The sequence below is a fragment of the Muntiacus reevesi genome, chromosome 5 (assembly GCF_963930625.1).
Source record: "Muntiacus reevesi chromosome 5, mMunRee1.1, whole genome shotgun sequence".
Taxonomy (NCBI): domain Eukaryota; kingdom Metazoa; phylum Chordata; class Mammalia; order Artiodactyla; family Cervidae; genus Muntiacus; species Muntiacus reevesi.
This window is the reverse complement of record NC_089253.1, coordinates 83,405,639-83,433,030: the sequence shown is the minus strand read 5'-3', so window position 1 is coordinate 83,433,030 and position 27,392 is coordinate 83,405,639. Positions and strand designations below refer to the sequence as shown.

General features: G+C 37.1%; 1 protein-coding gene across 2 annotated transcripts in view; it reads left to right on the top strand.

Moving 5' to 3' along the window:
* The window catches only part of NME7 (NME/NM23 family member 7), a 232,294-nt gene that overhangs the window by 24,660 nt on the left and 180,242 nt on the right, over nt 1–27,392 (top strand). Inside the window, exons 1-3 of one of the 2 annotated variants that reach the window (XM_065935658.1) lie at nt 6,377–6,395; nt 18,563–18,670; nt 19,505–19,671. In XM_065935658.1, the coding sequence (XP_065791730.1) occupies nt 18,668–18,670; nt 19,505–19,671 (170 nt within the window). In that variant the 5' untranslated portion in view covers nt 6,377–6,395; nt 18,563–18,667. Of the gene's footprint in view, nt 1–6,376; nt 6,396–18,562; nt 18,671–19,504; nt 19,672–27,392 lie in introns of those variants that run through there. The other variant, XM_065935656.1, reaches the window with a different exon arrangement.

Sequence of the window (27,392 nt, the reverse complement as noted above, 5' to 3'; positions counted from 1 at the left end):
TAAAAGTAGAAGTAAAGTAGTAAGATATAGAAATACATACAACAATTTTTTTTTGTAATCTTAACAGCAACAGATAAAATGGGCATATAGAAAAACCTGCCCAGGTTGTGTTGTGCTAGGTATTGTATAAACAGTTTTCGGTAGTAACTGGTTCTTATATGAGCCCAAGATTGAAGTATTGACCAATTATTGACTGAATGCCAACTTGTAAAAGGTCCTGGGATATGTGTTTTGGGGATATAAAGATGAATGATAGCCTCCTTTTGTCCTCAGGGATTTACATTATAGTAGATAGATAAATTGTGTATGTAGACAACTGTAAATATACTTCAAAGGGTCAGATAAAATGCGAGGGGATTTCAGAGTATTGAAAAATGTCTTTCATTTGGAAGGCTCATGGAGATTTTTGCCAAGCAGGTAGAATTTGAATTGTGTTTTGAAACGAGTATATGTGAAGGTTTTGAAGGAACTGAGAGTGTTCAAAAGCTAAGGAGAAGTACCATAAATAAGAAGATACATGGTGCTTCCCATTGATCCAGTTCTGCAGAGAATTTGAGGGTGTATTTCAGCATTCAGAAACTGAATTAGTTCACCTTTAGAATTTAAAATGTGATCCTTTTTCAGTCCCAGAGAAACTAAATGGGCCAATTATTTACTTAAGATTTTAGAGTCTGCCTGTACTTATCTATATTCATTATCCAGAAGGAGCCAGCCATTTCTTCCTGGGATGTGATGATGGGTAAAAACTAGTTTCCTGATTCTTCCCCTACTTAGATAACAGTTTGTCCTTGGCTGTTGATCCATCTTTGCATAGGTGGTTGTGAGGTTCCTTAAAAGGAAGAGGAAATTACAACTCTGTAGTTCATTGGTAACTACAAAGTGTAGCTAATTAGAAGGCTCACCATTTTCCTGAGTGAGTGGGCTTTTATTGTGGCAAATCTTTGTGAGACAGATCTTATTCTCTCTTTTCTTAAAAAAATAGATTTCACTCAATAAAGAGAGGATTCAATTAAAGATAGTTTAGTTTGCGTCAAAATTAAATGCTTTGAAATTTGGAAGAGTAGAAAAGAGGATGAAGGTAGAAGGACTAGAGTAAGGCAAAAGGCATAGACACTTTTACATTTCTTAGATCTGAAACATTTCCTTATATTCAGTAATTCAGTTAAGTTGAGTCGCTCAGTCGTGTCCGACTCTTTGCAACCCTGTGGACGGAAGCACGTCAGGCCTCCCTGTCTATCACCAGCTCCTGGAGTTTACTCAAACTCATGTCCATTGAGTCGGTGATGCCATCCAACCATGTTATCCTCTGTTGTCCCTTTCTCCTCTTGCCTTCAATCTTTCCCAGCATCAGGGTCTTCTCCAATGAGTCAGTTCTTTGCATCAGGTGGCCAAAATATTGAGTTTTAGCTTCATCATCAGTCCTTCCAATGAATATTCAGGACTGATTTCCTTTAGGATGGACTGGTTGGATCTCCTGGCAGTCCAAAGGACTCTCAAGAGTCTTCTCCAACACCACAGTTCAAAAGCATCAATTCTTCGGTGCTCAGCTTTCTTTATAGTCCAACTCTCACATCCATACATGACTATTGGGAAAAACCATAGTTTTGACTGGACGGACCTTTGTTGGCAAAGTAATGTCTCTGCTTTTTAATATGCTGTCTAGATTGGTCATAGCTTTTCTTCCAAGGAGCAAACATTTTTTCATTTCCTGGCTACAGTCATCATCTTGGTGATTTTGGAGCCCAAGAAAATAGTCTGTCACTGTTTCTGTTGTTTCCCCATTTATTTCCCATGAAGTGTTGGGACCAGATGCCATAATCTTAGTTTTCTGAATGTTGAGTTTTAAGCCAACTTTTTCGCTTTCCTCTTTCACTTTCATCGAGAGGCTCTTTAGTTTTTCTTCACTTTCTTACATAAGGGTGGTGTCATCTGCATATCTGTGGTTATTGATATTTCTCCTGGCAATCTTGATTCCAGCTTGTGCTTCGTCCAGCCTAGTGTTTCTAATGATTTACTCTGTATATAAGTTAAATCAGCAGGTAGCAATATACTACCTTGACGTACTCCTTTCCTGATTTGGAACCAGTCTGTTGTTCCATGTCCAGTTCTAACTGTTGCTTCTTGACCTCAATACAGATTTCTCAGGAGGCAGGTTGGATGGTCTTGTATTCCCATCTCTTTAAGAATTTTCCATAGTTTGTTGTGATCTGCACAAAGGCTTTGGCATAGTCAATAAAGCAGAAATAGATGTTTTTGTGGAACTCTCTTGCCTGATGATCCAGTGGATGTTGGCAATTTGATCTCTGGTTCCTCTGCCTTTTCTAAACACAGCTTGAACATCTGGAAGTTCACGGTTCATGTACTGTTGAAGCCTGGCTTGGAGAATTTTGAGCATTACTTTGCTAGCATGTGAGATGAATGCAATTGTGTGGTAGTTTAAACATTCTTTGGCATTGCCTTTCTTTGGGATTGAAATGAAAACTGACCTTTTCTAGTCCTGTGGCCACTGCTGAGTTTTCCAAATTTGCTGGCATATTGAGTGCAGCACTTTCACAGCATCATCTTTTAGAATTTGAAATAGCTCAACTGGAATTCCATCATCTCTACTAGCTTTGTTAATAGTGATGCTTCCTAAGACCCACTTGACTTCACATTCCAGGATGTCTGGCTCTTGGTAAGTGATCACACCATCATGAGTATCTGGGTCGTGAAGATCTTTTTTGTATAGTTCTTCTGTGTATTCTTGCCACCTCTTAATACCTTCTGCTAGTAATAAAACCAGAATACAACAGAGGGTGCTTACTGTTGTCCAGTTAAGAAGATAACTAGTATTTTAAAACTTTAGTCAAAATTTTCTAGTTCCTTACAGCTGACTAAAGTATTTTTTAAAATAGTAATGAGAATGTTTTGTTAAACTTGTATTGATTTATAGACCATGGCTGAATTGTGAGATGCCATGGGAAATGAGGGAAGCTGCAAAAGTTCACTCTCAATTCTTGGGCGGGTGGGAAAAGGTAATGAGAACTATGCTAACAAAACTTGCAGCAAATTTGATACATTAAAAAAAAAAAATCCAAGTATTTCATTGCTTGCTGGAAGAGATAAAACTTCTAAGTGGCATTGAGTTATCCATAGGTTCAAATAATTTGTACAAGTAAATATTTAAATAATGCACATTTTAAATTTGGTGTTTAGCTTTTAAGGGGATTCCCTGGCGGCTCAAATGGTAAAGAGTCTGGCTGCAATGCAGGAGACCCAAGTTGGATCCCTGGGTTGGGAAGATCCCCTGGAGAATGAAGTGGCAACCCACTCCAGTATTCTTGCCTGGAAAATCCTATGGACAGAGGAGCCTGGTGGGCTACAGTCCACAGTGTTGCAGAGAGTCGGATATGACTGAGTGACTTTCTTTTCTTTAGCTGTTAAACTAGTTCTGCAGAAGTGGCAATTGTTAGCTAGAATGTAATTGTTTAGACCTAGTGAAGTGTTATATGGCTCTTTCACTGGACTCTCTTTCAGATAATTGATTTCAGAAACACTGCTTCTTTTTTGCTTCATCTTTCTCTGAGAATTTTAAGCAGTTTGATTATTTGTGCCACGTAGCCCAGACCACATAGCATCATAGTTATTTTAATGACTGATGTATTGCTTGGTTTCAGTAAGGAAAACCAGTTTTTTGTCTTTTTGACGGTGGTGAGCCTGAGAGCAAAGGAGAGGATGTAAAGGGAGCATGTAAAGAGGCAATACAATGTTTTTCAGAGATTTTTGGCTATATTTGTTAAGTTATAAAATCAGTTTAGTTGGACTCCATTGATATGTTAAAAAAAAAGACTGGGCTGGGAAGACCCAGAGGAATCGGGTGGAGAGGGAGGTGGGAGGGGGATCGGGATGGGGAATACGTGTAACTCTATGGCTGATTCATATCAATGTATGACAAAACCCACTGAAAAAAAAATTATATAAAAAAAAAAAGACTGGAATAAAAAAGTAGCTTAGTAAGCTGAAAAAGAATGGCTGTTTGTATATGTATAACTGAATCACTTTGTTGTACACCCAAAACTAACACAGCGTTGTTAATCAACCATACTCCAATATAAAATAAAAGTTAAATAAAATAAAAAGAAAAGAAAAATATCTTAGTACACAGTGTATAGTAAGGACAAACATTACTCTGTGACATTTATCAGTAACATATTTACATGTATTGATATGTGTGTATTGGGTCATAATCTGAAGTTATTACTATACTAGTCAAAAATTTGAAAGCCACTAGTGTAATGAGATTATAAACATATGGAAAAAAATTATATTGTATAATAATAAGTAATTTTTCATATGTTGCATATACTTTCTATGATTTTTAAAAAATAACTTTAATAACTGTGCTTTTCTCATTTAGACTCTAAACTCATTCAACATTCTTATTTATTCAACTTCGCAAACATTTTCCACTCCTGTCCTCTGTGCCCAATATACTATTTTGTTCTTCAATGACTCAATTAGTATTTCTCTCTTGACAATGACCCTTTGCAGTTCTGTAATTGTAAAATATGTAAGTAGCAGCCATTTAAAAAATCTCATCTTTAACAATTTCAGAAACTAGTTGTACAGTACTGTGTTTCAGACATGTAGTAGATGCTTGGTACATAGTATCATTAAGTTTTAAAAGATGCATTTCTTTGAATAACTGAAGTTACTTGGGATAGTCTTCTCCTCAGTTACTGTTTTGGGGTAGAAGACTCCCCAGGTATTGTTCTTCAAGATGCATTCCTGAATAACAGTTCTCCACCATCGAATTGTATAAGTAGCAAAGATACCCTTCAAAATAGTGGAGGTGAAATAAAGACATTTCCAGACAAACATCTTCTGTGCTTCAGAGACAAACATCTCTGAATCCACACCACTACATCCTATCACTATTGCCACTGCAGTATTTTCTCTTCTGTCTGTATTTTTCTATTCCATGAACTGGTTTTCATTCCCTAGGAGTCTTGTGTTCACCTCGAGTAACTCCTTTTCCATGATCTCTTATAACACATCTTAAATGCAACTGCCGGAAACATTTGAGAAGGCCTCAGTAACCTTGACAGAGTCCTTCTTTAACTTGGGAGTGGCTGCTATTTTTCCTTGGGTTGAGGCCAAACAGAGTTTTCACTGTAGTCATCTCTGGTTTATTATTGCAGCCCACTTTTGTGTTCAGATGTGCCTTGTAGACAGACTACCTTCCTCACTGCCTCCCATCTCTGCTGCTCTTCTGGCTGATCCAGAACTTCCGATTTTGTTACATGTCTTGATTCAGTGCTTTCAATATCTGGAAATAAGCATCGATTTTTTGGTAGCGGACAAACCTTTGAATTCCAGAACTGGCTCTGACTAGCAGTTTGATCTGTATAACCTCTGACAGTTAACCTCTCTGAATGTCTGTTTTCATGGGTCAAAGTTGGGGCGGGGGGTACCTGCGTAGCAGGTTTGTGGTTAGGATTGACAGAGAGTTAATGTACTCTCACAAAATGCCTAGGGTACTGTTAGTTTATCTCCCTTCCCCACCCCCGCCCCAATCTACTTGACTCAGTATTTGGTTCTTACTGTTGTGAAAGGTAAATAAAATCTGTAAAGGTTAATTAAAATAGTGACAGTTTAGAGAGCACTAAAAGAGTCATAAGCACAAGTAATCAAATGTAAACAGTGGATCCCCCTGATTTATGCCACATGATTGTTGGTAACCTAAAAAAAAAAAAAAATACAATAATGGCACCATCTTCCTTCCTTCCTTTTCTTCTTTGTAAGCATCTTGAGTGTTTAAAGGTGGTGACATTTGTGTTGGTATGTACTGGGCTGATACCTTATTTTTCCAGTATCCCCTTGAGGCCTTTTGCGAATAAAGAAAGGGTCCCTGGAAGAATAACATACTTGTTAAGGAGCTCTACCACAGTGGAGCAATTTATAATCAGAACTGCTCCTCAGAAACCTTGTAGTTTATTTGTAAAAAGCAGTAAAGATAACTTTGTACTATTATCATGTATTATTCAGAAATATTCATCTTCACTTAACATGCACATAAATACACATATACCCATGAACTCGTAAACCCAAGTGCTTATGTATGGGGGAAGTACATTTCTATCCATATTCATATTTTATTTTGTTTCTTCTGAATTTATAATTGATGTGGGATCAGATAATGAGTATGATTTTCATTTTTGAATGAAAGAAAGCCTGCCTTTGTCCCAGGTTTATTGCTATCAGGAATAAAAAAATATGTGAAAAGTTGCCTTAAGTAGGCATTTTATTTCACTGTTGAGCTACTAAATGAAGATTTAGATAATTTATTTAAAAATAATTTTCTGTGCTTTATTTTAGATACCAGAGAAGCCTTCGACTGGCATGCTTTCTTATAAGTACCTATTTCTCTCTTTTAAATAAAATATAGAATATCTTTGCTTTGCTTTGTGGAGTTGGAGGGAAATTGCTCAGATTTTGCTCTTATTTCATAAACATTCACATAGCTCCTTAGATTTCCTCTTGGTCTTGGTAACTGGGCACATAGTTATTTTGAATCTTAGAGTAGTTCAATGGTAAGATATGATACTCGCTCCTTTCAACATATAGTTTGCTAGTAAGTATAATGTCTATTATGACTTTATATATTATATTAGCTATAGAATGTGAATGTTTTCTTATTATTACGTTTCAGTGTTTCCATGCCCAAACCAAGGCACAGGGTTTATGTTTTTACATCTACAAATTGAAGCAGTAATTTTGTATTGATTCATGTAATTTGTGATTTTTTTTCAGTGGTACTTTCCTTTAAGAAGTTTGAGTTATAATACTAATGATTAATGTGTAACAGATGACATTGTAAAATTTAAGAAGAAAATTGGTACTTGCCTTAGTATTGATAAAAACAGAGCCATGAATTTGTCTGAGCTCCTGAAAGGGCAAAAATTTGTACTGATTCTGATTTGCTCCAAGCCCTTTGTAAGAAATTAACTTATTGCAGAAATAGCTGTATATGTTCAGTGGCTGTTCTTTTCATAATAAAATTTTAGTTATATTCATAGTTTTGTCTTTGTCACAAACTTCTTCCTTCCCACTAAATTTTTTTTTTCTTCTACAAAGACCTTTAAAAAGCTATTTACTAGGATTTGCTCCTGTGCAGGCTGCAGTGTCACTAATTCAGAGAGCCCCTTCTTGAATATAATGAAAGGCCAGAGAGGAAACACTTGTGTGCAGTGTAGCTCGCAAGTCACAGGTGTCCCAACAAGCCACCATCACTGCTATAAGACCTAAGTAGCAGAAATCCTAGGGCTTTATATACAGTAAGTCATCTAATCCACACAACTACTCTCTAAGGAAAGTACTATTACTATTCCCGTGTTGCAGAGAGTGAACCTGAGGCTCAGAGAGGTTTATCTTTTCTGTGTCACCAACCCCAGGTCTTTCTGACTCTAGAGCCTGTGTTCTTAGCTATCCTGAAGTGTTCTCCATCTAACCCCAAAAGAAAGCTCTACAGTTTCCTGGATTTTCTTTTCAAGCAACACAGCTCAGAGCCACATCATTTGCTGTAGGCTACCAGCAAGAGTGTTAGAGAAGACTCTTGAGAGTCCGTTGGACTCCAAGAAGGTAAAATCAGTCAATCCTAAAGGAAGTCAACCCTGAATATTCACTGGAAGGACTGATGCTGAAGTTGAAGCTCCAATACTTTGGCCACCTGATGTGAAGAACTGACTCATTGAAAAAGACTCTGATGCTGGGAAAGATCGAAAGCCGGCGGAGAAGGGGATGACAGAGGATGAGGTGGCTGAATGGCATCACCAACTCAATGGATGTGAGTTTGAGCAAACTCCGGGAGATGGTGAAGCAGGGAAGCCTGGCATGTTGCAGTCCATGAGGTCGCACAGAGCCAGAGATGACTGAGCAGCTGAATGACGAGCGACATCACTGCACTGGGCGATACTGGCAGCGCCAGGTCCAGCTAGTGTTTGTTGATTGACTGCTATAGTGTCAGCAGAGGTGGAATGTTTCTTTTTTTAAATTGAAGTACAATAGATTTACAGTAACAATACTGTGTTATTTTCAGGTGTACAGCCAAGAATGCATACATATGTATATTTTTCAGATTATTTTCCATTATAGGTTATTACAAGATATTGAATATTATTCCCTGTGTTACATAGGAAATCCTTGTTGTTTATCTGTTTTATATATAGTAATGTATATCTGTTAATCTCCTACTTCTCATTTATCCCTCGCCTGCTTCCCCATTTGGTAATCATTTGTTTTCTTTGTCTGTTTCTGTTTTGTAAATAGATACATTTGCATTATTTTTTAGATTCCACAGATTACTGATATCATAATATTTGTCTTTGTTTAACTTACTTCACTTAGTATAATAGGTCCATCCATGTTGTTGCAAATGGCAATATTTCTAGAATGGTTTTTTCTGACAAGTAATATTGAAGTGTGGGATTCTCTCGTGGCTCAGTCAGTAAAGAATCTGCCTGCAATGCAGGAGACCTGGGTTTGATCCCTGGGCCAGGAAGATCCCCTGGAGAAGGAAATGGCAACCCACTCCAGTATTCCTGCCTGGCAAATCCCATTGACAGAAGAGCCTGGTGGGCTACAGTCCATGGGGTGCAAGAGTTGGACACAGGTTAGTGACTAAACCACCACCACCACCAATATTGAAGTGTATGAGGCCAAAGTACAGTTATATTTTTGGCACAAGCTTAATAAACTTACTCTTGAACTAAGGGATTTTTAAAAGCACATATGCATGGAAAAGATTGTTAGTTTCACATGATCCATTTAGGACTGAGCCTTCCTTCAAGCAATGACTGAGAGAGGTGTGGTGTAATTTGATTTTCCAAAGGCGTGTAGTTATTGTTTAGTCACTAAGTCCTGTCCAACTCTTTGCGACCCCATGGCCTGTAGCTCGCCAGGCTCCTCGGTCCATGGGATTCTCCAGGCCAGAATACTGGAGTGGGCTGCCATTTTCTTCTCCAGGGGATCTTCCTGACCCAGGGATTGAACCACACCTCCTACTTGAGAGGCTGGTTCTTTACCACTAAGCCACCAGGGAAGCCCCTCTAAAGGCTTAGTTACCCTTCAAGTGTCACATCACCTGGAATTCCAACACTGGTTGAAATTGCCTTAAAATCACCTATTTTAATCTTATAAATTATGTGAATTTTATATTCTACTCAATAATGAATATTTGATGCAATGTGAAAATTTTATATTATCATTGATTAAGACTAATTTTTAGGAAGGCCTGAATGCTCACTCACTCTTTGATGTATATACCATTCAAAATGAATGACTAGACACAAAGCTTATATCCTTCACAAAAGTTAACTCAAAATGGATCACAGGCCTAAATGTGTAAATAAATTACAAAGCTGTAAACTCCACTGCAACCACAAAGAAAGCACAGTAGTTAATTTCATCTAGAGTTGAGTTGGCCAAATGGTACAATGAAAAGAACTGTTAGGAGTATGATTGAAATGACAAATCAAGGAATCTGCAATGGATAAGGAAGGATGTGAAAGAAAGAGAAGCCGTTGCATTAGGAATATGTGAAAGTACTTTTGCACTGGAAAGCCTGATAATGAGGACATAACTAACTGTAAGTACACGAGAATATGGGCAGTGAAGAGAATGCTCAAATGCCTGAATTTGGTGGTGGAAAATGATGAGGTAATAACAAAGGCCAGAATGTGGCTAACTAATCTATGTTAATTCTGTCCTTTCTTCCAGCATTTATGCAAGTTCATTCATTACCATACTTTAATCAACATATATATGGTTTTTAAATTTTACCTGTTTTATAAAAGAACATTATTATTTCTACTGTTGATAACCTATTTTCTGAAAAGGAATTGAGAGAAGGAAAAATGTTTTCAAAATTAATGGAAGAAGCTTACCTAAGTAATCAGCATGTACATGGTATAGTCCTACTATTTTAAAAAATGACTGCAGTGGGAGGTGATTCATTCCAGAATGTCATTTGAATAGACAGGAATTTTCATATGGTGCATTTTAAAATGACATTTTCCTTTTTTAGATGGTGTTACAAAATAAGTTTAGAAAAATAATCTAAGGTTTTTCAACATTTAAAAAATGCATACCGTCAAAGGGAAATTAAAAATAAAAGTTGTAAAGAGCTTTACAGCACATTCTGATGAGTAGTTATATAAACAGTGTAAAATGGGTTTTGAGTAAGATGAGAGAAAAATTAAATGACCTACTTAACTGAGTTGTTGTAGTAGAATAGTGAATTTAGAGCCAGGAGTTCTAGTTCTATGTTCTTAGAAATAAATAAGAGTAACACAATAGATTCTTTTCCTTCTTTTTTGTCAAAAAATATATTTGTGTGACTGATTGGCTATTCTCTGCTAGATAATAAGGTCTATGAAGGCAAGGTCGATGTTTGTTTCTAATCATCTTTGTCATGTCATATCCGATTACCTGGCATAGTATACAGAAGGTGGTAAGTGCTCAATCTGTTGAATGCATGAATTGATGGGTGGACATCAGATGACATAATAAGGTGTAGTGGCCTTGCCTTATCCTTTTCAGCATGTAGGTAGTGAGGCCTGTGCTGAAGTAGTGGTAAATTTGTATTTGTTGCTAAGTTGTCTCTGACTCTTTGCGACCCCATGGCCTGCAGCATGCCAGTCAGGCTTCCTTGCCCTTCAGTATCTCCAAGAGTGTGCTCAAACTCATTGAGTCCATTGAGTTGGTAATGCCATCCAACCATCTCATTCTCTGTTGCCCCCTTTTCCTCCTGCCTTCAGTCTTTCCCAGCCTCAGGGTTTTGTGCAATGAGTTGGCTCTTCACATCAGGTGGCCAAAGCATTGGAGCTTCAGCTTCAGCATCAGTCCTTCCAACGAATTATCAGGGTTGATTTCCTTTAGAAATTGACTGGTTTGATCGCCTTATAGTCCAAGGGACTCGCAGGAGTCTTCTCCAACACCACAGTTCAAAAGCATCAATTTGGTGCTCAGTTTTCTTTATGGTCCAAGTCTCACATTTGTACATGACGACTGGAAAAATCGTAGCTTTGATTATATGGAACTTTGTCAGCAAAGTGATGTCTCTGCTTTTTAATACACTATGTTTGTCATATAAAGAAAGATATAAATAGGTTGAAGCAAGTCACTTTGACAGTTGTAAGCATTTTATTAATTCAAAAGAAAACTGAAGTACACTGTTTGAACTGCAGACTTGAGATTGAACACACTCTCATACAGCCCCTCAGGTGAATGCTCACTTGCAGAACCCTGTGTCAGTTTCTCCTAAGATCTAAGCTGTAATTTTAAATCTTCTAAGAATTGTAGATGTTGGCAATGCTCTGAGATTAAAAAGTGACCATTTCATCCTGAGATTCTCGTCTTTAATTTTGCTAATTTGCTTCTGATCTTTAATCATTCTGATTTATTAACAGTATAAAAAATTCATTGTTTTGTTTGCTGTTGAACGTTAGCCAGTGCCTTTTGGCTCTAACAAAAGACCTTTTCAATTTTCCACATTGTATAGCAAACCCTTCCACAAATGTGCTCACGTTAACTTTATTTGGAGACTGAGCATATCGAAGTTAGGAGCTAGTTAGTTGTAGATTGTTTAACTCCGGGACCATACTCTAAACATACCACTTGTTTTTATTGTGGCTAATGCTTACATTAACTGAAAGTCAAACCCAAATTTTAATATAATATATAGAAACTCCCACATATGACTCTGCTTTGTACTGAGCCCTGTATAACACTAATAGCCTTTTCTTATAAAAATCTGAATGATTTTCCTTTTTCTTAGTTCTGAAATCATGGTTTTAGGCTTGTTCCTACCTCTTTCTGTAATGCTTTTGTGTTGGGGATATGTCCTCTTCTACTTTCTCTGTATTCCACTGCTAGTTAAGAATGCATTTGCTTCAAAACATTTCCTCTCCCAACTCCAGTCTGTCTTTCTGTTTTATAAGGGTACAGGAGGGGTAAGTTTAAGATAAAATAAAAAATGCTGTATCCAACTGTCTGCTCACTAAAAGTTCTACAATGTAAAATATTTTTAAGTGCTTTTATATCTTTTAAATGAAGATTTTTGTAGAAAATTTATTTTTTGGTACTTTTTATATAAAGTTTTTTTAATCTTTTAATATAAGTTTTTATATAAGATACAAAGGGGTAGAAGAAAAGTAAATCTTAAACTTTTAATGTTAACTTTCCCAATCTTTTTTGTATCATATATCTGATACATAATTGTTTACATTGATTTTTATAAACCCAGGTTCAATCCCTGGGTTGGGAATGTCCCCTGGGGAAGGAAATAGCAACCTACTCCAGTATTCTTGCCTGGAAAACACCATGGACAGAGGAGCCTGGTGGGCTACATACAGCCCATGGTGTCACAGAGGCGGACACAACTGAGCGACTGAGCAAACCCACATGTGTTCTGAACCTCATTACGTGGATATCTGCTTATAACATGTGAAACATTTGATGACACCTTGGTGGTTATTTACAAAGTTGGAACAAAATGTGCTTGAATGCTTTATTGTATATAAACAATAAAACCGTTTATTATGTATAAGTTATATTTGAAATGTTCAGAAGAAGGAAGGTGATTTGGCATCTTTAAGGAAAAGTCTGTGCTAGAGCATAATTTTTAAATATTCTGCATGACGGTATTTCTGACAGAAACGGAAATCTTTGTTGTCCCTGTGATTATCCAGGCAGTGACATTCTCATCCGAAGATCTGACAGAAAACTGGAGGTGTGTCTGTGTGTGACTAACGTGTTAGTTTCTCCTCCTTGAGTAGGCCCCGGAAGCCCAGTATTATGGAAATATCTGAGTCATAGCGAGTGGAGGTTCCAGTTTTAGCTCGGTCGTCAACTAGGTCTGTGACTTTATGGGAGTAATATATATTTGCTTGCCTCAGTTTCTTTATCCTTAAAATGAAGAGTTTGAACGCAGTGGTATTCAGCTCTAACATCAGTGGAAAAAAAGAAATTGAGTTCTTTGCTAGTTTTGGCTCTACTTAGCTGAAAATAAAATTCTTAAAATTTAAAATGTACGGTGTTTAGGTATGTGGGTTGTGGGTGTGTGCTCGTGTGTGTGTGAGTATGTGTGTGTAATGAGGCAACTAGTTGACAGGCCAGCCTGACTGGGATGTTCACATGTGTCATTGCTCTCTGCCAAGTCCAGATGTATCACTGTTACATCTCTAGACATCTTTTGGCTGTAGGAAATAACCATTTTCTACTGCAAAGGTTAAGGTTAAATCAAATTTGGATATAACTTTTACTTAGCATGATAAACCTTTTTTCATAGAAGAAACAGTACTTGCTTGTTGCTTTCTTCTTCTATAATAGAAGTTCCATTATTCATATATAGTTTTTTTTAACAGTCTCATTGAGGCAAATCACAGTTATTGGTGAAGGAATGAGCTAATTTTTTGAGAGATCATTATCTATTTTTTTCTTTGTACGTAGGTGCTATTGTGAAACTGTATATGTCAACACTTCAAGAGGTTTTGTATGGGTACATACTATATTTTCATTTCTCTTGGGTTTGTATCCAGGAGTGGAATTGCTGGGTCACATATGACTCTGTGTTTAACATTTTGCTGCTGTGCTGTGCTTAGTTGGGTCCAACTCTTTGCGACCCCGTGGACTGTAGCCCACCAGGCTCCTCTGTCCATGGGGATTCTCCAGGCAGGAATACTGGAGTGGGATGCCATGCCCTCTTCCAGGGGATCTTCCCAACCGAGAGATCAAACCCAGGTCTCCCTCATTGCAGGTAAATATTTTGTTGCCAAATTGTTTTTCAGAGTAACTGCATCATTTTACATTTCTACCAGCAAAATATATGTTTGATTTTCTCTATATCCTTACCAACATTTGTTATTGTATATCTTTATTATAGTCATTTAGGTGTGTGTGAGGTACTACCTCATTGCAGTTTTGATTTCCAGTTCCCTAATAGCTAGTGTTATTGAGCATCTTTTCATAGGTTTATTGGCTCTTTGTGTATCTTCTGATATCGTCTTTGGGAAAATGTCTACTCAGATCCTTTGTCCATTTTGTAACTGGGTTGTCTTTTATTATTGAGTAGTTAAAATTCTTGGTACATTCTGGATGCTAGATCCTCCCTGATCAGATATATAATTTGTGAGTATTTTCTTCAGTTTGGTGTCTTGTCATTTTGCTCCCTTGATGATTTAGAGTCCAAATTATCTGTGTTTTTGCTGTTCTTCTGTTTTTTTGATCACTTGTGCTTTTGGTGTCTTATCTAAGAAACCATTGCGTAACCCAAAGTCACAAATTGTTTCCTTCCAACAGTTTTTCTAGCTTAGCTCTTGGTGTTTAGTTTGTGATCCGTTTTGAGTTAATTTTTGTATATAGAGTGAGGTAGGGATACAATGTAATTTTTCTGGTCTATGATATCCAGTTGTCCCTGCACTATTAGTTGAAAGACTATTGTTTCCCCATTTGAATGGTATTGGTGCCCTTGATGAAAATCAGTTGATCAGATATGTATGAGCTTATTTCTGGACTCTCTCCTCTTAGATAAACCTGTATCTATTCTATGCCAATAGTATACTGTCTTGATTACTGTAGCTTTACAATACGTTTTGAAAATAGAAAATGTGAGTCTTTCAACTTTGTTTTTCATTTTTGAAACTGTTTTAGCTATGCTGGGTCTCTTACATTTCCATATGAATGTTTTATGGGTTTTAAAATGTAGTTCTATGTTTAAGGTTTTTTTGGTATTTTATAAGGGCACAACTCACTGACTTGCTTTCTTAAGATTCTGGAATTGGGATGTAATTGAAATGAGATATTTTGTTAAGTATGTTAGATGTCACAGGGAACAATTTGATTTCCTCATCCTGTTTTATAATAATCTATTCCCTTTCTCCTACATGATCGTTAAATGTTACAAAATTGACCTTGAAACAGAATTATTTAACTTTACATAGAGGAGTAGTTAAATACTTCAGTTCACCATCAGTTTAGGCCCAGTGAGCGAATACTTCCTTTAACACTGACTTTTGTATCATTTTAGGTAGGTGATGCAGTTTAATGGGACAAAATATGGGTTTTGTCTTCAGACAAAAGTTTGAGTGCTGACTTACTCATTTTTTGTGTGTAACCTTGGACCAGTGTTCAAATTATCTGAGCTTTACTATTCTTGTCCATGAAATAGTATCCCTCTTTCTGTCAACTTACATTGTCTGTCATGAGAATGGAAAGAGATAATGTATGTAAACAACCTGCTACTTAGTAGGTATTCTAAAAATTACTACTGTTATTGTCATGATTAATGGTTATTTTTAGTGTCTTAAAGTTTGAATGACACTGATTTATTAAATATTTTGAGAATTGTTTTCCTGTTGTCTGAGCACTAGGAGATGAAGAAAAGTCATTCTAACAGAACAGAGGATAAAAAATTGAACAGAATGTCTCTAGTTTGTGTGCCTATTATCTTAAGAGATATTCTCTTCACTGATGTTCATTGGAATTTGAGAAAAGATTGAGTAGCTGATGTAGGAGATACTTTTTTTTGCTTCACATAATTTAAAGACTATTGTCTTCCCCTCACTCTCTTTATATTCTTATTGACCTGCATTCAAATTCTACTTATTTTATATACCACAAGACATTATTGTAATTTTATATATCCATTGTTTATTTAGATTTACCCACATGCTTATATTTCCATTGTTTTTCAGTCCTTCTATTTCTTGAATCATCTTGAACCATTTTCTTTCAGAACTTCCAGTGGCAATAAATTTTCTGTTTTTACTTGTCTGAAAATATCTTTATTTCACCTTCACCTTTTGAAGGGTAATTTTCTTAGTTATAGAATGCTGTGCGCAGTTGCTTTTCATTCTTTAATTTCTGATTGATTAAAAAAGTAGATTCTGGTTCTTTGGTGAAATTATTAACCTTGACATATATTTTTCATACTTATTTTGAAAAATTTGTCTGATAACTAGGGTATTCATAGATTTCTTTCTATTGTCTCTTTTTTCCTGTTGGTCTTCTTTTTTGGTATATCTCGTAGTTTATCTTTGAAAGCTTGACATTGCATAGGAAAACCTATATTTCTATTTCTGGAGATTCAGGCAGCTAGAATGGAGGGAATATCACTTCAGCATGATTAAGGGCTAAGCATTGCGTGAATACAAAACTTGTTTCAAATTTTGTTAGTATTAGTTTACCTTTAGTTTCCCCATGCTCCTGGAGTGTGATGCTCCAGGAGACACAACAGAAAGGCTGGACGGTTTATCAGTAGTCTTGTCTTTGACAGGATTGAATTCTCAGTTTTCCTCTCCCTGTCACTGTGATGCTTGCTACTGTAAGCTCTGTTGAACAAACACAGGCTTGAGCTCACTTCTCTGTGATTTCATTTTCTCTAGGATCTTTGCCCCTCCAGTTTGGGCTGGTTTGGTAGGCTCAAATTCCAATATCTGTCTACTTATCCCCATGACCTTGTCAAAATCTCTGCTAGCTTCTCTGCCTCTAGATAGCCTTCCTCTGTCAGCTTCTTGGGCTTCTCCATCTCTTGTCCAGCTTGACTTGAGTCTCAGCACGTGTCCTCAGGTAAAAGCAGCATAAAAAGTACTGTGCTCACCTCAGTGAGCTTCCTTTCTTTCTGAATCTTAAATTATCAAATCTGGCTGTCTTAGGTGCTCTCCAATGTCATCAGATAGATCTTTTTTTTTTTTTTAATATCCCACTTTTCTGGTTGTTCTTGGAAAGTAGCAGTGATTAGCCATAAGCTACATTATTAGCCAGAAATAGTACTTCCTCAGTTTACTTTCTTTGTATTAAAGCTGCTTTCTGAATAATGAATCATGAAAAATTCTACCATCTGGCATAGAATTAAAGAGTGTGATTGGCCTTAACCTTTGTGGTTAAGGCTGCCTGGATAAATGGAACTGCCAAGTCTCACTGGTTTTTCATTTGCCTCACCTTCAATTACATGTCTCCTCATTTCTTTTGTTTCATAATTTTACCTATTTTAATGAAGGTAATATTTCAGTAATGGTTTTGAACAAATGGATATTTTAATACAGATAGTAAGGCTTTTGATAAACTACTACTATTAAATTTTGTATTGAAAGGAGAGTATAATACTAGAATACACAATGAAACCTAAATTTTAAACAGTCGTATTAAAAAATAAAAATAAAATGCTGTATTTATAAGGATTAATATGAATAATAATGAAAGACTTGTCTTAAGACAATGGTGTATCTCTTATTTTATCTTTTTGTTTCTCTTGACTACTACATGATATTTAAATGTGTCTTTTTGGATGATTGTGGGAAAAATAAAATAGTGTCTTAAAAAGTGCCTCTTATAGCTTATGAATATGATCATAAATACAGCTAGACATACTATTATTAGAATTTATAAGTGACTTATTAATATAAAAGAAACCCATCTATATACACTAACCAGAGAATCAGATGCTACATCTAGACTTCGTAACAAAACCCTTAGATTCCTTTCTTCCTTATGTTTTCATTTGCTTATTGTGATGAAGGACCTTTAGGGGCTAAGCTATTGTAGCGTGTGATGGGAAATCCTAATAGTCAAGGAAAGAGGGCCTTCTTTGACTTATGTTTCATTGTATACACCTCACAGATCTTCATCTAGAGGGAGCCGAAATGACCAAAGGGCCTTAGTTTCTGTGCTCTGAAATCTACTGCTGCTTTTGTGCTTAGGACCTGTTTTCCAGGGGCTCCCAGCCCTTGGCTGAGGGAAGCAGGGATGCTAAAACAGGCCCATCCACCCCTGGAAGTCAGGGAACTCTCTGAGGGCTGTCTGGCTCGAGCACTGCCTGATGTCTTGCTGAGCCTTCCTCAGATTGTAGAGCAATCCAGAAGGTTCCCCCTAGCCTTTCTTCTCTCCCTCCGTCAACTCAGGGTCAACTCTGTGCTGTGGTCTGTCTGCTTTCCCTGGATCCCTCCCTATTTCCTGTTAGGAATTTCCACACAGAATTTCTCTTACAGCAATAAGATTCCTGAATGTTTAATCCTGTCTTGGCATCTTGTCTGCCTCTCGGGGCACCTAGACTAACATTCTCCCACTATTTCTATAAAAAGATACTATCATGTGAAATTACTAAGGCGAGAAAAGATGCTTGCTATAATCTGAATGACAACAATATTTTAATACTGCTGGAATCTTAAACTTAGAACAATTAGAACTTTATGGAGAGGTACTGAATTATCACAGTTGTCAGATAAGGAGCTTATGTTCTAGAAAAAGTGTCAGTTTACCGAGGATGATTGGGTGGCTGTGAAGTATTAAGATCATAAGTCAACTCTGAGATATCGAAGGATATTTAATAAGAAATTAGAGGGAAATATTTCTAAGGATGTGTTGATAACTGTCATATTGTTGAAAACCAGAATTATTCAACTATTAATAAGTATTATAATAGCAGATTTGTTCATTGCAAATATTTGGTCATTCTTTCAATTCATAGGATTTTTACAAGAGGGCTTATATTTTGTATGTTATTGTTAAAATTCTTTTTTCTTTGCAGAATCATAGTGAGAGATTCGTTTTCATCGCAGAGTGGTTTGATCCAAATGCTTCACTATTTCGACGTTATGAGCTTTTATTTTACCCCGGGGATGGATCTGTTGAAATGGTAAATGAGCCTTTCTTTGCTTAAAAGTTGGCAAACGGAGTTAAGGTGGAATTGGGGGAGGAATAGGATTGGCTTTTTTTCTAGTGTCTTTGTGAGATGATGAATGTTCATGGAATTTTTGTGGTCATCTCTTCATGATGTATGTGAGTCAAATCATTATGCCTTACTCCTTTAAACTTATATATTAATCATATCTCAACAAAACTGAAAGAAAAAATATATTATTTTTATTTGGGAAATTAAAAAAAATTTTCATATTATAATTCTATTACAATACTTTGTGCCTTTATTTTTTAATAGAAATTATTTTCTCAGTTAGAAAACTGAAGTACAATTATTCATGTTTTGTATGAATCAATAGTCAAGTGGTTGTAGATAAAGATTATCACAGTCATAAATGTCACCATTGTTGAATGCTGTTATCACTACAAAAAGTCAGATTGTAGAAGCTTGAGCCAGGAGATCCTGCTTATTTCTTTGTGTCCCTTTCCTGACAGTCCCTTTTGCAGGCTGACCTATCTGGTATTGGGATTTTGTGTAGGCAAGAAAGGAGAAATTTGGCATCTTGGAGTCACTAATTTGCTACCATGATTTGGAAATAAACAAAAATTTCTATTCAGGGTTTAAAAGTATTAAATTTGTAATTTTTATGTTATTACTGGATTAGACTAGGAAATGCATGTTATAAAAGAAATCATTACTTGTAGCAAAAATGAAACAATATGTGACTTATGTTTAATAAAGCCAGAATTAATAACTTTATTTCTAGTTTATGATAAGGTTAACATTCCCTGCTGACAATGATTTGTTTTATTGTATTGCTTTTGATTCCAGCATGATGTAAAGAATCATCGCACCTTTTTAAAGCGGACAAAATATGAAGACCTTCACCTGGAAGATTTATTTATAGGCAACAAAGTGAACATCTTTTCTCGGCAGCTGGTGCTGCTTGACTATGGAGATCAATACACAGCTCGCCAACTGGGCAGTAGGAAAGAAAAGTAAGAAAACTATTACGTAATCTTTTTTAAAATTCTTAGAACATCTTGTCTGTCTTGGTACCAAATTCGAATTTCTTGTTTCTATCCTGTGTTTTTTATAGTATAAGTATTTTTCTGTGATCTAATTCAGTGTTAGGACATTTTTAGAATTCTGTGGAGCAGATTCCGTAATTTTTTCCTCACTTAGATAATAAAGTGATACCCATGGTATTATTTATCACTTAGACTGTGATTATTTTCTGGAGGGAAAAATGCAAATCTTTTATATACACCCTCATCATTCTTCTAATTGGGAGCTGAGACTTTTAAGTCTTGGTTTATGGGGCAAAAGTAGTGAGTGCCATAAGCTCAATGGAAACTCAGAAGAAAGTGTTAATATCTGTTAGCTGTTTTTATATCCGACATTGTGTTAAAATGATTTCTATGCATCATTTGTTTAAGCCCCACAACAACCTAAATACCAAGGCTAATAATATTATTATTGATTCCACTCTGTAGATGGAGAAGTTGAGGCCTAGAGACGTTAGGTAACTTGCTGAAGATCGGAGAGTAGAGGCAAGGTTAAAGTCCAGTGTCTGTATGAATCAAGAAGGGGAGGATTTAATCACAGGAGAATGAGTAAGACCTGCAAAATGGTTGTCTTCTTTCTGTCTCAATTCAGATTTTTGTCTCCTGTGGCACCTGGCACATCTCCTCACACATTACAGGCACCTTATCTGTGTTAGGTAAACGAATCATTGAATAACAATTTAAAATTTATTATCTACTCTTTTCTTTTTTTCATTCCCCCCATTTTCAAATGATGGCCATTGATCTTATTGACAAAGATGTTTTTGTCTTGCTGTTGTTCAGTCGCTAAGTCGTGTCTGCGACCTTTGGACTGCAGCATACCAGGCTCCCTTGTCCTTCACCATCTCCTGGAGTTTGCTCAAACTCATGTGCATTGAGTCAGTGATGCCGTCCAACCATCTCATCCTCTGTCGCCCCCTTCTCCTCCTGCTCTCAATCTTTCCCAGCATCAGGTCTTTTTCAATGAGTTGACTCTTCACATCAGGTGGCCAAAGTATTGCAGCTTCAGCTTCAGCATCAGTCCTTCGAATGAATATTCAGGACTGATTTCCTTTAGGATGGACTGTTTTGATCTCCTTGTAGTCCAAGGAACTGCAAGAGTCTTCTCCAGCACCACAAGATTGCTTTTAATATAAATTGTGTATTTTTGAGTTTTATCTGCAGATATCTGATAAATATTGACAGATCAATTGAAGACAGAATATGTATTTTAAAAAGAAAAAAATGTACAAAAACATTGTGATACAAAGAAATTTAATCCATCTTGGGATCACAGTTCAGTTGCCTCCCAAAAGTTCATTGTATTGTGCCTGAAACAATGAAGTATTCACAGGAGCTGCCCCACAAAATGTATTGAATGAATGATACATCTTTGAAAACAGTTGTGTCTGGAGGAAGAGCTTCTGGCTGGCTGCTTCCCTGACTTCTCCTCTCCCTCCCAGCTGTGTTGCTCTTCCTGTGACGTGGAGAAGCTATAGCGTGGTGTCTATCTGGTCTTCTCTCTTCACTGTTTGTCAAAGCTACATTTGCCATTCTGACTTTTCCTCTGTTTTGATTTAGAATAGAGACAGAACAAGTTGGAGTTGTAGCTGAAAATTAGGCTATCCAGAAAACATTACTAACATGGCATTGTAATTTTTAATCTCTGCATTTATGAGTTTGCAGCTTTCTGAGTCTAGCATGAACTGTATTTGAAGTGGAATTTTCATTTGGTGATCATCTTTCCAGGCTCTGGTTTCTGTGGCTTATATTATATGCTCTTATGCTGACTTGAGGGATTCTTTGTATTTGTGCAGTGATTGTTGCAGTAATGAAGAATAGGGATCACTGGTGGAAGTTAAGGCTAACTGTATAAAAAGCTCAAAAAACTATTTAATTCTCCTTAAAAAAAAATCTGTCAAACTATTTTTTGAGATTTGCCACCCATATAGTAGCTGATTACCTAACATCTGAGTCCCCTCATAGTAATATTCTTTCTGTGACTTTTTAAAAACTCTTTATGATTCTGGAGGTACTTTGATGCCCAGTGTAGTGTTAGTACACAGGTGGTGATGGATCAGTGAGATGGTGAATGATTCATAAAAAAGAAAAACCAAATATTCCCAGGACAACTCGAAATAGGGAAAAAAAAGAAGATAGAATGTTAGATAAATAGGAATCTCATTATTATGAGATCTACTAATAAAAGTCTATGGGGTTAAGGAAGCATCAACCACAATTCCTTTATTTACAAGAACTATATATTTATAACTTAAATTTTCTAAGCACATGCTATTTGCCAATCACTGTGGTGGGCATCTCAGTTCACGACTACTTCAAGTTTTCATTTAAACTAGCAAAAATAGGTAAATGAGGGAGACAGGGTTAATAGTATGACCCAATCAAAGTAAAATCTATAGCAATTATTATATATTATGTATAAACTCTGATTTTTCTACAGTGAATGTTGTTGTTTCCCTTTTATAGAAGAGTTCAGTCACTTGGCCGTAGTCACACAGCTACAAAGAAAAGGGAAACGAGTAAATCTTGTCGTGTTTGACTTTAAAACAAAATGCAGCTCCTTAAAAAGTGTTCTGCCTGAAGACCTCTAAATTTTCACTGGTAAGACTAGTATGTAAGACCAAGTGCCTAGCAAGACAGAGTACCTGATGAACTATGGACGGAGGTTCATGACACTGTACAGTAGACAGGGATTAAGACCATCACCAAGAAAAAGAAATTCAAAAAAGCAAAATGGCTGTTTGAGGAGGCCTTACAAATAGCTGAGAAAAGAAAAGAAATGAAAGGCAAAGGAGAAAAGGAAAGATATACCCATTTGATTACAGACTTCCAAAGAACAGCAAGAAGAGATAAGAAAGCCTTCCTCAGTGATCAATGCAAAGAAATAGAGAAAAACAACAGAATGGGAAAGACTAGAGATCTCTTCAAGAAAATTAGAGATATCAAGGGAACATTTCATTCAAAGATGGGCACAATAAAGGACAGAAATGGTATGGACCTAACAGAAGCAGAAGATATTAAGAAGAGGTGGCAAGAATACACAGAAGAACTGTACAAAAAAGATCTTCATGACCCAGATAACCACAATGGTGTGATCACTCACCTAGAGACAGACATCCTGGAATGCAAAGTCAAGTGGGCCTTAGGAAGCATCACTACGAACAAAGCTAGTGGAGGTGATGAGATTCCAGTTGAGCTGTTTCAAATCCTATAAGATGATGCTGTGAAAGTGCTGCATTCAATATGCCAGCAAATTTGGAAAACTCAGCAGTGGCCATAGGACTGGAAAAGGTCAGCTTTCATTCCAATCCGAAAGAAAGGCAATACCAAAGAATGTTCAGACTACCGCACAATTGCACTCATCTCACACGCTAGCAAAGTAATGCTCAAAATTCTCCAAGCCAGGCTTCAGCAATATGTGAACCATGAACTTCCAGATGTTCAAGCTGGTTTTAGAAATGGAAGAGGAACCAGAGATATAATAGCCAGCGTCCGTTGGGTCATCGAAAGAGCAAGCGAGTTCCAGAAAAACATCCATTTCTGCTTTATTGACTATGTCAAAGCCTTCGACTGTGTGGATCATAATAAACTGTGGGGAATTCTTCAAGAGATGGGGATACCAGACCACCTGACCTGCCTCTTGAGAAACCTATATGCAGGTCAGGAAGCAACAGTTAGAAGTGGACATGGAACAACAGACTGGTTCCAAATAGGAAAAGGAGTACGTCAAGGCTATATATTGTCACCCTGCTGATTTAACTTACATGAAAAGTACATCATGAAAAAAGCTGGGCTGGATGAAGCACAAGCTGGAATCAAGATTGCTGGGAGAAATATCAATAACCTCAGATATGCAGATGACACCATCCTTATGGCAGAAAGTGAAGAAGAAGTTAAGAGCCTCTTAATGAAAGTAAAAGAGGAGAGTGAAAAAGTTGGCTTAAAGCTCAACATTCAGAAAGCTAAGATCATGGCATCCGGTCCCATCATTTCATGGCAAATAGATGGGGAAACAGTGGAAACAGTGGCTGACTGTTTTGGGGGGCTCCAAAATCACTGCAGATGGTGACTGCAGCCATGAAATTAAAAGACGCTTACTCCTTGGAAGGAAAGTTATGACCAACCTAGATAGCATATTAAAAAGCAGAGACATTCCTTTGCCAACAAAGGTACGTCTAGTCAAGGCTATGGGTTTCCCAGTAGTAATGTAAGGATGTAAGAGTCAGACTATGAAGAAAGCCGAGTGCCGGAAAATTGATACTTTTGAACTGTGGTGCTGGAGGAGCCTCTTGAGAGTCCCTTGGACTGCAAGGAGATCCAACCAGTCCATCCTAAAGGAGATAAGTCCCGAGTATTCGTTGAAAGGACTGATGTTGAGGCCAAAACACCAATACTTTGACCATATGATGTGAAGAGCTGACTCATTGGAAAAGACCCTGATGCTGGGAAAGATTGAAGGCTGGAGGAGAAGGGGATGACAGAAGATTAGATGGTTGGATGGCATCACCGACTCAATGGACATGACTCTGGGTCAATTCCAGGAGTTGGTGATGGACAGGGAGGTCTGGCGTGCTGGGGGCCATGGGGTCACAAAGAGTTGGACGTGGCTGAGCCATTGAACTCAACTAAAGACTAGTATATGTACATTTACATATGTTGTACTTGTATTTTTGTACATATGTCTAGTATTTTAGTGCTTTCCTGCTTTTTACTTTTTATTCATGTCATTTTTTTGTTGGTGGTGTTTTTTCCTCTTCAGTTTTTTTCCTCTGGAGCCTTTTATTGAAGACATACCAAATTGCTACAAAGTCAGTTGCTTAAACAGTACAAATTTATTATCTTAGTTTTGTAGATGAGAAGTCCATCACAGATCCCATCAGGCTAAGATCAAGGTGTTGGCAGGCAAGGCTGCATTTCTTTGTGGAGGCTTTAGGGGAGAATCCATCTCCTTGCCTGCTCCAGCTCTTGAGGCCTGAAGGAAAGAGAAGCCTCTCTGCACCAGCTTTGTGACCCATCCCAGCTGAAACCGGTCTGCCGACCTAGAGGATCTTGAGAAACTGTTTGTAGTTTTAAGCCAATATATTTTGATGGTTTGTTATGCAGCAGGCAGAAAACACAGGTTCCATTCCTGGGTCAGGAAGATCCCTTGAGAAGGGAATGGCAACCCACTCCAGTGTTCTTGCCTGGGAAATCCCATGGACAGAGGAGCCTGGCGGCCTTCAGTCCATGGGGTCGCAAAGAGTCAGACACGACTGAGCGACTAAACCACAGGTAACAGTGGCACTGTTAATTTATTTTGTGGCTCTTTTTGTGTGCTGTCTTCACTTTTAAATAATATATATGATTCCTATTGTCTATCTTATCTTCCCTCCAGAATAAGTTTACCTATTATCTACTAGCTATTATTTAACTATTATCTATTAACCATAAGTATAACTAGTAATAGTTAAACACTGAAGACATGATTGTGCAGTAGTTTGAGCATTCTTTGGCATTGCCTTTTTTGGGGATTGGAATGAAAACTGACCTTTTCCAGTCCTATGGCCACTGCTGAGTTTTCCAAATTTGCTGGCATATTGAATGCAGCACTTTCACAGCATCATCTTATAGGATTTGAAATAGCTCAACTGGAATCTCATCACCTCCACTAGCTTTGTTCATAGTGATGCTTCCTAAGGCCCACTTGACTTTGCATTCCAGGATGTCTGTCTCTAGGTGAGTGATCACACCATTGTGGTTATCTGGGTCATGAAGATCTTTTTTGTACAGTTCTTCTGTGTATTCTTGCCACCTCTTCTTAATATCTTCTGCTTCTGTTAGGTCCATACCATTTCTGTCCTTTATTGTGCCCATCTTTGAATGAAATGTTCCCTTGATATCTCTAATTTTCTTGAAGAGATCTCTAGTCTTTCCCATTCTGTTGTTTTTCTCTATTTCTTTGCATTGATCACTGAGGAAGGCTTTCTTATCTCTTCTTGCTGTTCTTTGGAAGTCTGTAATCAAATGGGTATATCTTTCCTTTTCTCCTTTGCCCTTCATTTCTTTTCTTTTCTCAGCTATTTGTAAGGCCTCCTCAGACAACCATTTTGCCTTTTTGAATTTCTTTTTCTTGGGTATGGTCTTGATCACTGCCTTCTGTACAATGTCACAAACCTCCATCCATGATTCTTCAGGCACTCTGTCTACTAGATCTAATCCCTTCAATCTGATTGTCACTTCCACTGTATAATCGTAAGGGATTTGATTTACGTCATACCTGATGGTCTAGTGGTTTTTCCTATTTTGTTCAGTTTAAGTCTGAAGTTGACAATAAAGAGATCATGATTTGACCCACAGTCAGCTCCAGGTCTTGTTTTTGCTGACTATGTAAAGCTTCTCCATCTTTGGCTGCAAAGAATATAATCAGTCTGCTTTTGGTACTGACCATCTGGTGACGTCCATGTGTAGAGTCTTCTCCTGTGTTGTTGGAAGAGGGGTTTGCTATGACCAGTGTGTTCTCTTGAACTGAACTGACTGAATCAATGCTTTGTCTCCTGTAGGCATTTAAAGGGAAAATGAAGCTGCATTTTAAACTAAACTGCAAAATTTTTCACTTTGCTTCTTGTTCACTGCCGATATGTTTTATATTTTCTTTGAGTTTTGGTTCCTGAAGACATTTCTAGAGCATAAACAATCATAGGTTAGTTTGGCCTTACCATATTTAAACTATTGAGCTAAGAAGTGACAATTGTATCTTCAATGAAGCCTTGTAAAATGCTATAAATGACTCACTTGCTTCAAAATAAAAGATAGTCCATTTATGACAAGCTCTATCAGACTAAAATGAACAGCTTTTGTTGTTTAAAAGTTTTAGAGCCAGCCATAAGTTTTAGCATTCCACGGACAGAGGAGCCAAGCAGGCTGCAGTCCATGGGGATTCAAAGAGTCAGATACAACTAAATGACGAACACACACATAAGTTACATGCAAATGTAAGGATATTTTTATCATTATATCCTTAGCTAAGTTTGTCTCATTGGGGGAAAAAAAGCTCCACTATGAAAAAGCCAACCATTCTCTTTTTATAGATTCTTAAATTAATGCCAACATATCAGAACAACTGAAAATAAAAGGAAAGTGGCAGCAACTTTTTAATCTTATTTTGTGTGTCATATGAGCAGAATTACTCCAGCTAATCTGATTTTACCTTGTATGTGCAAGTATTAATCTTGAGGATTTGTGATTATGCTTTTTTTAATATATTAATAGTAACTTTATTTGTGGTGTGGAAGGAGCACAGACTACCCAGGATTCGTGTGAGCTGGTGTTTTGTCCTGAAAATGCCACAGACCTGTCGTGTGACCGAGCTTTGGGAGTAACCTCTCTGGGCTTCATTTCCTTGTTAGTAAAATCAGGAAACTAAGGTGCTCTCCAACTCCAAAAATCTATGCATTCTGTGGCTTTGGAGGGGAAAATACATAGCTCTGATGTATCCTCTTAGAAAGAAAATGTGATTTGAGTCAGTTCTAGTGAGGCAGATGAACCTAGAGCCTGTTATACAGAGTGAAGTAAGTCAGAAAGAGAAAGACAAATATTGTCTATTAACACAAATATATGGAATCTAGAAAAATGGTGCTGATGAACCTATTTGCCAGGGCAGCAGTAGAGACCCG